Source organism: Hippocampus guttulatus, chromosome 8 (genome assembly GCF_054856545.1).
Source record: "Hippocampus guttulatus isolate MCC_2025c chromosome 8, RoL_Hgut_1.0, whole genome shotgun sequence".
Taxonomy (NCBI): domain Eukaryota; kingdom Metazoa; phylum Chordata; class Actinopteri; order Syngnathiformes; family Syngnathidae; genus Hippocampus; species Hippocampus guttulatus.
The window spans coordinates 12,814,935-12,826,376 of NC_141268.1; the positions used below are offsets into that span (position 1 = coordinate 12,814,935).

Below are 11,442 nucleotides of genomic sequence, written 5' to 3' on the forward strand. Positions count from 1 at the left end.
CTGAAGTTCAAAACTAGTCCATTTGTTCATCTTTCTTGTCAACTCATATACTGTATCCTTTTATCACTTGCAGCTACTGCTCGTCGGTAGAAAAATAAACATTATTTTTCCTCAACAATCCCAGTAAAGCCTAATAAATCAATTTAACAGTTAACTGTTGTCCCATACAAGGGAAACAGATTATGAGACTGTAATAATTTAACAGGCTCAATTTAATCAATATTCAATATACTGTAGTGAGGAGTTACGGTTAGAGAAGATGGATGGCTGGATGAAATTCAGTCATGACTGAAACTCATTCAGTGTACAAGTTTAAAGCAACTTTCTTCATTATATAGTATGGGTGGAGGTAATTTATCCATATCATTTTGTTTTGGGAGATTGGCATTTGACATTTTTAAAATCACATTTAAAGGGACGTATCTGATGATCATAGCGCTAAAGGTAACCCAAACACAAACGTAACCCATAACCCGTGACCTGTAACCCCTAACGCTAACCCCGTAACCGCTAACCCTAGGACCCAACCCGAACCCTCCAAACCTTACCCCTACTGCTAACCCTAAACCAACCGCAACCCTAACCCTACCCCCTAACCCCTAAACCTAATCCGAGTTCCAACCCTAATTCTAACCCCTAACCTTAACTCCCAAGCGTAACCCCTAACCACTAACCCTAAGCCCCAACCTTAACCCAATTCACAGGCCTAACCCTAACCTCTAGCCCCGAACACTAACCTCTAATCATAACCCCAGCCCTTAACCCCTTACCCTAACCCCTATCCATAACCCCTAACCCCAACCCTCTAACCCTCCAACCCTAACATTAACATCTAACCATAACCCTAACCCCAACCCCAACCACAACCCCTAACCCTAACCCCCTAATCCCTAAAACCCACGCCAACCCTAACCCTAACACCTAACCCTCACCCTAACCCCCTAACCCTAACAATAAACCCTAACCCTGACCTCAACCCCTATCATGGATTAACAACACATGTTGTGAATGTCGCCATTAGAAAACAGCAACACAACCTGGAAAGAGTTCTTCAAATCTAGTAGCATATTCTGTTATTATTCCCCATGCGGAATTTTGAATACGAGGATCCGTGTGTCTCTGTGTGGCCCCCGCAGGACGACGCCCAGCAGCTCTTCGCTCTGTCCGCCTCCGCCGAGGAGCAGGGCGTCCTACCCGACGACTTGGCCAACGTGATCCTGCGGCTGTGGGCCGACGGCGGCATACAGAGCTGCTTCGCCCGCTCGCGGGAATACCAGCTCAACGATTCTGCGGCATAGTGAGTGGGGATCTGTATGCTTTGCAGGCACGTTTCCAGTCGGGGAAATAATACAGTTCACTCCTGATACCGTCTCACTTTTTCAGCAGTTCACATGCAGTCTGCTCCAATTCACAACAGTGTCCCACCACTATAAATGTAAATGCAACTTATTGAGTTGATGTCTTTTTAAATGTGTTCTTTTTCCTCAATTCGCACTGTGTTCAAAGAGGAAGGGTAGCCATGTTTGTCTGCACTGTGGTGCTTATTGATGGAATGTTTTGCGCCACACGCAGCTGGCGCAAAACATTCTTCTTCAGATTTAGCGATGTATCGAGTTGTGCCTCTTTCATATGCTTCGTCTGTACTGGAAAACCTGCTTTGACCTCCCCGGGGAGCCATAGAGACTGGCAAGATATCATCTGTTACCTGATTATTTAGCCTTCCCTGCGGTTTGATTCTTTAATATGTCAAGCAGATGAGAGCAATCATCTTGCCGGATGGCTGGGAACAAAAAAACAGAGTAAACTATGACAACAAGCCTCGTGATGATGAATCCCTGAGTACTTTCCTTCATTATTGAAAGTGCACATGTTTTGCCACAGCTGCTCGCATGAGATGATAATCCCAACCTTTAGAAAAGTCTCCCTGGGTTCGCTATGATGACCGTTGATTGCAAACCAAGTTGCTACTCGTGGTGACACTCAATTTTGAAAATCAATTCAAATGATTTTTGGCTGATGAATAGACTTAAACAACAAGAGTCAATCAACTGTAATTGAGTTCAGTTAATTTTCCATTAGGCTGCTATTTGCACAAACGCGAGTGCCATTTTTAAAAATATAATACATGCAAGCAATTCAAATGTGGAACTTTAATAATCCTTTATCATGGTGTTAGTGTCACCCTTTTGTTTGTGGACTGCGTTTATACAATGCAAAAGTGTGGCCTAGTTGCACTGCAAGTGTAATTAAAGAAATATCACCTCAAACTCAATTTCGACATATGAAAGGCTCAAAGTCACGAGTTCATTGAGCTCAACTCACTTCACAACATGGAGCATTTCAGCAAATATTGAAAAATTAATAATAAAAAAAGAGACTTCAAGCTGTTTGCCGTGCAAGTTGAAGCTTAATGTCAAACTAGACATAAACAAAGAGAGTTACTTGTTGTGTATGTAAAACAACCACATCACTGTCAAGGGCTGCTAGCTTTATACAAAAACACAATGTAAAATCCCATAGACGGCATTAAAAAAAAAAAAACAAAGCAAAACCATCTTTGTGGCCAAGTTATTACTGTTAAAGCAAAAGTTATTCGAATACAAGTGGTGTGACAGCACATGTGCACAGACAATCCAGCAGGCACATATTCATCTTCTGCGACAATAATATTCCGAGTTGTAAAACTCTTCTCCATTTGTGTCTATATGACTGTATTATACTGCCTCACACTGGACAAAACACACACCACAAGAAGCATGGGGATTAATTCAGTTTAATCACTTTAAAATTGTTTTTAAAAAAACAAAACAAAACAAAACAAAAAAAAAACGTGTGTTGACCAGCATCCATGTGTGGCATTTTTAAGGGGCAAGAAAGAGCCAGTGTACCTCAGTTTTATCTCATTGCCAGGAATTCGGACAGTGAGAATAGTTCAGTTTGATCCGTAGTGCTGAAAAAGACTCAGTGTCATGAAAAGTGCTGTTTATATTTTTTCCTCAAATGAATTCAAATGCAAGGCCTGCTAAAAATACAATTTTCTGAGTGAAACAAAGGCTGACTGGGCTAGACAAGCTCCCAGCTGGCCATGAGGATGTTGTTAATGATGTAATGCCGCTGTAAGTGAGGTGGGCTGTAAACACAGATGGGCCTTCACTTGCTCACTGACTGACAGCCTGCTGGAGAATGTTTGCATGTTTCCAAGATAAGACGCCCCTTTAATGAGTCTTCATGAGACTCATTCAAAGCCACAAAACGACTTCTTTGGTTGGAGAAGATACACAGTATATATTTTTTGATTGCATCATGTCCTTGATTTGGCATAGAAGTAAAGTTTGAAAATCAGAAAAATGAACTGATTTTACCGGTGAGTTCCGCTCTCACAAGTACCCGACACCTTAAAATTAGGCCGGTATCGGTTCATGGTGTGGTTCCTCACCCATCCAAAGTTGTGGGCTGTGCTTTGGCATGGAACATGAACATCAGGGACTGTTGCCAGCTTCGCATACTGCCTAAAAATTTCAATTAATGTCCCATTGATTCTTGTGCATTGACATCGCACCTTTTTGTGACACAGTTCGGTAACCTTAAATACATGAACTCATTGGCAGCAGGTGTGGACGTTGGAGGGAAAGTCCTCCTCTGCCACCTGCTGGAGACACACAAGAACAGGATCATGACATTTTGTCATCCCTTTAACTTTCACTGTAGAACGACACCTATCATCACATATTTTTAGAAACAATTACTCCACCAAGTAGCCCATCGATTAATGGAATAATTGGATACAGGTTTCTCTTGGAGAGCCGTTATGACGGAAACCAAACAAAATAAGTCAATAACGTCTTTTTCAACTATTGTTTAAGTTTCTGTAATGAGGGGTTGGTTCCAAGAAAATGCTTACAATGTCTCTTATTTATTAAATATGAGAATTTAAAATTTTGGTAGAGATTTTAGCAAGCATGATGGAAGTTGACATGTTTGATTTGTTTTCGCGGGCCATACAAAATAATGTGGCGGGCCAGATCTGGCCCCCGAGCCTTGAGTTTGACACCTGTGCACTAGATAAAAGAGCAAATGGGAATTAAAACCAGAAAATAAAGTGCCCTTGAAGACGTGCTGTTGGAGTTTTGCTTTGCAGTGCACAGATTACTCATTGTTATCATCTTTTGTTAGTGTGAAATGAGTCCAAACGTTGGACATTTTATCTTTTACGCAGTCTTTCCTCCTCCATCAAGCCAGTTTATTTCTGCGAGGAGAGGGGCGTTCATTTGCCGTAGCATTAGTCAGTGGAAAAATGATCACGGCAAAGCATCGAGGTGGAGATTTTGCCTCGGCGTTCTTTTGTAATGGAATTACTTGACTTCTTTTATGAATCATTTCTGTCCTACTTCGCTCTTGCTGTTATCTTGTCAGGTATTTAAAACCAATGTGGAACTTGCTTTGCCGTAGGGCACTTCTGCTTCTAGGTTTGATGAAAAGGAGATGAGGATTATCCCGGGCGTAACTGGTGATCTGATGTGTGACGTTGACAACCTCCGTCATCATGTGTCCAAATCAGTAGTTTGCTTGCTCGGATGGAGAACAAGATGTTTGAAAAAGATCCTTGGATAATTTGAACGTGGCTCACGCTGGAAAACAAACTCTTCCCTATTTGAAGGAAGAAGTACTTGTGACGCATCCACTGCATAGAGGACACATGACCGGCCCCCTCCTGCTTGCACCACTGCAGGATAATAACCATCCATCCATTTCCTACACTGCTTATCAGACATCAAGTGTCGGCCTGAACAAGGTCTACCAAATGTGTAGACAAGCGGAGTCAGCGAAACAAATTTCCATCTGGTGGAGTCAAAAATGAATGATATAATATGTTTTCGGACAAGTTCATTTAATCTCAAAACATCCATGAGTCATTTATAGTCAAACACACTCCCAACTGGAGTCATCATTTATTGCAGCAGAAGAGAATTTCCTTCATTAAGAGCTGCTGACCTTCAAAAACCGCGCTGTCCTTTTTCTGTAAACAGCAGTAAAAAAAAAGAGAAAAGAAAAAAATTACAGCTTTGGGTGAGTTTTATGGTGTGGTGAGTGAGCCTTTTGATTCTTGGTTGAGGAGGTGGCATGCCCCCTGAGAAGTGCATCGTGCTTCGTTCGGCTCATCTACGGCCTCATCCATCATCTCGTTTCAGGCGCTCCTGTTCAAAAAGAAAACTCCGCTAATTGAACAAGTATCACCTCAAATGCTGGCGGTGTGTTCGGTTTCAACCAGGCAAATAATTTCTTTTTGTCTACGTCCTACCTTCTTTACTTTTCTTTCCAACATAGCAACATGCAATGAAATGATTCCTTCTTGTGCATGTTGTTATGACTTTTTTTCAGTTGAACAGACTACTCTGAAAAAGAGGGGGGGGGGGTTCTTTTGCAATAAATGCCTCCTCTAATATCGCAACTTATTTCTCAAGAAATTAGTACTTCATAAAAAACTATAATGAAAAATATGATTCTTGTATTGACATTTGTCAAGATTATACTTAAGATGACTAATAATATGACGAATAATCCTGCTTTATTTCCTGCAATAGTGCAACTTTTTCTCCCCCCAAACCTTTGTTTTGGATTTTTCTAAAAAATATTCCTACTGTTTTTATTTGGGGGGACGATTTGTGCCTTAAAAAGTATCTTATTCCTATGTTTCAATTTCCCTCCTAAAAAAGTAATTGTAAAAAACTTAACACTTTATTTTTAGAATGCGATGGCTTTTTTGGTGATATTTTGATTTAAAATATATACGTATACACACACCTGTATGTATTCATGATCAAACAGATGATTATATTCTCAACCCCTAATATTGCTTTGTTGTGCGGGATCCATTTCTAAAGTTTTGAAGTGCCATTTGTAAAATAAGCGCCTCGTTTTGAGCGTGCCGAAATCTTGATTCCCTTCTCAACTTTTTTCGTAGTTACCTGAACGATCTGGAGAGGATAGCCAAAGTGGATTACATCCCCACCCAGCAGGACGTGCTGCGAACTCGTGTCAAGACCACTGGCATTGTGGAGACTCACTTCACGTTCAAAGAGCTGCACTTCAAGTAAGGCCGCACCGTTGCGGATCTTCCTGCAGTAAAAAAAAAAAAAAAAAAAACGACCACCAATCCCGCCCACTCACGCTAAAAACACATCAAAGCGGCGCTCACCTGCTCTGAAACAAAAGCTATCACCAACAGAAAAGTGCTCATTTCGACATGAATCGAACCTTGAAATAAGCAACTGCGCCAAATTAAAACGGCAATTGAAAGCTTAATTATTATGATTACCCAGAGAGTAAATAAATTTGTTCCACACCCACACATTGCATTTGTCTGTTTCTAAAAACTGATTTTTAAGCGCGGCAATAAAACACGACGAGACGCAGCCTGAGCACTCGTGCGGGATACTAATGGACTGACACCGCCGCTTACAGAGGATGTATGGACAGCGGTGGTTTATGTGTTCAAACATTTGATAAATGGGCCTGTGCTAACAATTATGGAAGTGCATATAGACGAGAACAATATGCCTCTCAATAGTAGCGCAGTTACCCCGTTTGAGTAAACTTGAGTGGTCATTCTCAAGGTTTATGCAACAGTCCAATAAGTGATCTAAAATGTTTTTTTCTTTTGTACTTGTAAATGGTCAAAACAATCTTTCGACCCAGGAGTAGTAGCGGTGATGTCATTCAAGTACACAACTTTCAGTCTTTTTGTGAAGCATTTCGACCTCCTTCACTTCCAAAAAGCAGGCTCAAAATGTTAATGTACGTCCAGGGATTACATGTCACCTGAACTTTCTCTCTTTGTGTCTCTTCGTACCACTGGTCTTTGCTTGCCTGCACCTCGTGCACACATCAACTCGCTTATGTGTGTCCTCTGCGTCACCTCTGCCTTGCAGGATGTTCGACGTGGGAGGCCAGCGATCCGAGAGGAAGAAGTGGATCCATTGTTTCGAAGGCGTCACAGCCATTATCTTCTGCGTTGCGCTCAGCGCTTACGACTTGGTCCTGGCCGAGGATGAAGAGATGGTGAGGATGGCACGTTCAGCCTGCTGTGGCATGTTCATCTCCACCCATGATGATTTTTTGCTCGTTGTTACAAGGCTTTTAACATGTCTTCTTGTAATTGCGCAATCCATTTCTCTCTCCAACTAAGTGAGTGTTCAAATCCAAAGTGGCTTGAACCGTTTGACCCCAATTATTTAAACAGGTTATGTGTTAAATGCTTCAACATGCCCCAATGCGAGTCCTTGCTTTTGAAATATTGAACAATAGCTCCCCCTAGTGGCACACTGAAAAAAAAGAAGGACTCCAGTAAACTTTTCTGCCAAAAGAGCAGAGAATTTTGAGAATCTTGGCGTGATTTCTTTAAAAAAGTTATCAACTAGCCACCTAATTGAGTAAAAAAAAAACAGATACAGAACCTACACCTATAAAAGTTTAGCATTAAGATTAATGTAACCATAATCCATAATGCTATTGTGTCTCACATACAACATTTCTTATGCCTACACATCCCAACATCCACTTTAAGGTTTCACATTGCAACAAGAACACTCGCCACCACCGAGCTCAGGCTTCCAGGCCTCCACTCAGCCATCGGAAAGGCTGTGGGCTCCTAAATTTTGCCATTCAGGGTGTAAGCATTGCTAGCTAGCTAGCTCGCTAACTGCATGTTGTCGTGGTAGATAAGGGGCACGTAATTCTAATTAAATTGCAATTGTACCAGATATCTTGGCACGCACAGCATATTTTGCCTTGATTTCAGCTACTCTTGGCTCGATTGTAGTTTTCACACTGCAATAGGGATGCTCAATGGATGACCTCTCCCTTAGAATCGCATGCACGAAAGCATGAAGTTGTTCGACTCCATCTGCAACAACAAGTGGTTCACCGAGACCTCCATCATCCTCTTCCTAAATAAGAAGGACCTCTTTGAGGAGAAGATCACCCGTAGCCCCCTTGCCATCTGCTTCCCAGAGTACACAGGTACACGCTGAACTAACATTTATTACCTGAAACCTTTAGCGCTGTAATGTCTGAAAAAGTGTCTCTTCTCTATTTTTTTTCCACCAATGACCAACATTGAGTGAGCCCACTCTAGTCCTTAGTGGCTCAATTACACCTGGCACACTCCCAAAACAAAAATGTTCCTCCATTTAAAATATTTAACTGAAATAAAACTAATGACCAACACTGGTTGATAACCTTTGGGGGGGGGGGGGGGGGGGGGAATTAGCTTCAACTGATAAACTCCAAAAAAATGTTCTTGTTTTTTTCATCCGAGGGGCCAACAAGTTCGATGAAGCAGCCAGTTACATCCAGACCAAATTTGAAGACCTGAACAAAAAGAAGGACACCAAGGAGATCTACACCCACTTCACGTGTGCTACCGACACAAAGAACGTGCAGTTTGTCTTTGACGCCGTCACTGATGTCATCATCAAGAATAACCTGAAGGACTGCGGGCTTTTCTGAAGGTGAGGTGCTTCGCAGCGATATAAAGTCTGTTAAGGTATTTGGTGACACCCCTCCCTCCATACACACACGCACACATACTCACCAGGTGGTCAGGAGCGGTCCTTTTAAAACAAGACTAAAGATGTTGTTAATAATAAGAATGCATTCAATGAATTGATTCCGACAATGATTCACAGATTTTGATGCACGCTGTTGTCATATCATAAATATCAAATATGATGCCATTCACCACATTTTTCAGTGAAGCGATCAAATCCACCAAAATCGCGTGACACCACCTGCGCCACAACTTAGACCTGCTTCCTAAGGCTTCGTCTACTTTCTGTCAACACATTGAGAAAACCGGAATGAGTATGTAAAGGGTTCATTGTCAGTTCATCAACAGCTAACGTATTTTTCTTTTTTTTCGGTTTTGTGGCAGGATGTGCACACTGCGTGAGAGACCGCGTCAACCATGTGACGATGACTGCTTTTCTTAATGAAAACCACGACAGACGTAATCCCTACAAGAGGGGAAACCTTGAAAGAATTTCAACAATTTGTGATTGGCTACCATCGCTGTGTAACGTTGGTCCTGCATACAAATGCATACAAAGTTGTCACACGCCTCCTCTCTCTTTTACTCTTGATAGTCCCCTGAATGAATGTTTGAGCACCCTCATGGGATGAGAGGAATTTAGCAGCCACTCGTGTGGAAAAATGAGTTGGCTTTCATTGAATTGTTGGAACGCATGTAAAATGCACAAAGAATATTCCTCACCCATCAAGAAGATCTTGTGGTCATTTTGATTTAAGTCGTCGTTTTTCTTCACCCGTGACTTTTTTAAGATGTTAATTTTCCCCTTAAGGTTGATTAAAAGACGGTACGAAACAATATTTTATATCACATCAACTCATGTTAACAACGGTTTCAACATATGCAGAATGTGAGTGGCGGTGTGGGGGGAAAAATCATTTTTCTACGCCATTTTCAATTATCAATGTGGTAAGCATCACAGTATTCCCCTGCATGACATTCCATTAATTAGCCTGTACCCACTCACAACCGTTACGTACCACTTGTTTGAATACACTCAACACAATCTGTGAGGTTGTAAATTATGTCTGTTGATGATCTACTGTAGATTATTGTGTACTCTTTGTTTCACTCCGAGTCTCTCGTTTTGACTTTATGTTTGTGCCTTGATATCTGTTTACGCGTGGATCTTCACATTTGTTCTTCACACTGTTCAATTAGGGCTATTTCTACTCTGTACCCATAGCCTACGATGCATCCAAGCACAGAGGTTGAACGATGATGTAACGCATCTTGTTTGTTGGTATTTAAAGTACAAATCAAGTCATTTGGTTAATGTAAATATTAAAAGTTTGGTCCTGTGAGGTTTTATTCTCCTGTCCTTTTGTCCAAAAACGTCATATTTTTAGCAACGCTAACGTGCGAATACAGCGAGGCACCGCATTTAAGATACAGTTGATGAGATTTCCATGTGTAATTGTAAAAAGAAAAACGTAACATTTTTCTAATTTTTGAAGAAGAAACGGTCAATATATTCAATAGAATGGACTCCAAGTCCCATTTGTTTAGGACATTTAAAATGGACTGACAGTAATTCAAGGTTATGAACATGAAAACAATTATTTAAAAGATTGTGCGGACGTACCTAATGTTTTGGCTAGAAAGCATGTTTCTTTATCTCACTTTTAAAAGTATTACTTTATTTGTATTGATTTATTTTTGAGATTAGTTATTTTAAACGCACGATCATTTGTGCCTTTGCCTAAAACACAATTTTAACAGCAACAAACAAGAATGATTGATTGATTTGAGAGCACCGCATGCAAATGTTTAGACCTGTGTGACGATGCCTATTTCTTGACATGAATGAGTTAATTTCCATCAGTCTCCGGTCTGAATCACATAAGTGCGACCATTCCTCACTTGCAAACGAAATGAGAAGGTGTCCCAAGGTGTCCCGTGGTCAAATGGTTTGTATGCAATTCTAAACCGCCGGAGAAACCAAAGAATGCTAAATTGTTATCATAAAGTCACAAGAAGAGGTGTGCAGAGTGTTTGTATTCAGGCACCATCAAAAGGAACCAATGTTTTATGATAAGCGATGTCTTGACGCGGCCGGTAGGTAGAGCCTTATGCCGGGGGTGCACTGTCCTTCTTCAAATGGTGCTCGACGACCACATTTGATTTTTTAAAACGGACAATTTGGGCCAGACCATTCATTGCTGAGGGAAAAATAAAACAATTAACAAACAAATAAACAACTGCAGCACGGTGGGTGACTGGTTATGGGTTCAATTCCGGCTTAGCCCTTCCTGTGTGGAGTTTGCATGTTCTCCCCGTACCTGCGTGGGTTTCCACCCACATTCCCAAAACATGTATGGCAGGTTAATGGAAGTGAAATGGTTGGCAACCAGTTCAGGGTGTATCCCGCCTATTGCCCGAAGACAGCTGGGATAGGCTCCAACACGCCGGCGACCCTCGTGAGGATAAGCTGATTCGAAAATGAATGGATGGATAAAGTCATGATGGCCATACTTTGCCCATCCCTACATGGATTTTAAAAATGTAAAAATATGACACAAATCCCAGTCAGCAAATGCATCTGGCCCGGATTCGGCATGAAGCTGGCACAGCTGGCCTTGAGTCGGCACTGGCATAATGCATGTGGGCCGAACACGGCCCAGGAGTGGCAAAGGAGGCACTGGCTTGACTCTGGCAAACCAGATGAGGGCCAGTTGTGGAGTGAAGTATTTGGGCCAGAAATCAATTTACAACTCCGGCCCGCACATGGCCAGCCAGTATTGAGCCACCCTTAAATGCAGTTTCAGATTTATTTTTTCAACACACAGCCTTGTTTTACAATTGCATACCGATGCGGAATTCCATTCATCACACACACACACACACACACACAC

The 11,442-nt window shown here is 41.6% G+C and overlaps 1 protein-coding gene across 1 annotated transcript in view; it reads left to right on the plus strand.

The window, feature by feature from the left end:
- The window catches only part of LOC147201215 (guanine nucleotide-binding protein G(i) subunit alpha-2), a 37,531-nt gene extending 27,640 nt beyond the window's left edge, over nucleotides 1–9,891 (plus strand). The window contains exons 5-10 of the mRNA XM_086118643.1: nucleotides 1,137–1,297; nucleotides 5,963–6,091; nucleotides 6,930–7,059; nucleotides 7,866–8,019; nucleotides 8,318–8,510; nucleotides 8,933–9,891. Coding sequence (XP_085974769.1) covers nucleotides 1,137–1,297; nucleotides 5,963–6,091; nucleotides 6,930–7,059; nucleotides 7,866–8,019; nucleotides 8,318–8,508 — 765 coding nt within the window. The 3' untranslated portion in view covers nucleotides 8,509–8,510; nucleotides 8,933–9,891. The remainder of the gene's footprint in view (nucleotides 1–1,136; nucleotides 1,298–5,962; nucleotides 6,092–6,929; nucleotides 7,060–7,865; nucleotides 8,020–8,317; nucleotides 8,511–8,932) is intronic.
- The last annotated feature ends 1,551 nt before the right edge of the window (nucleotides 9,892–11,442 follow it).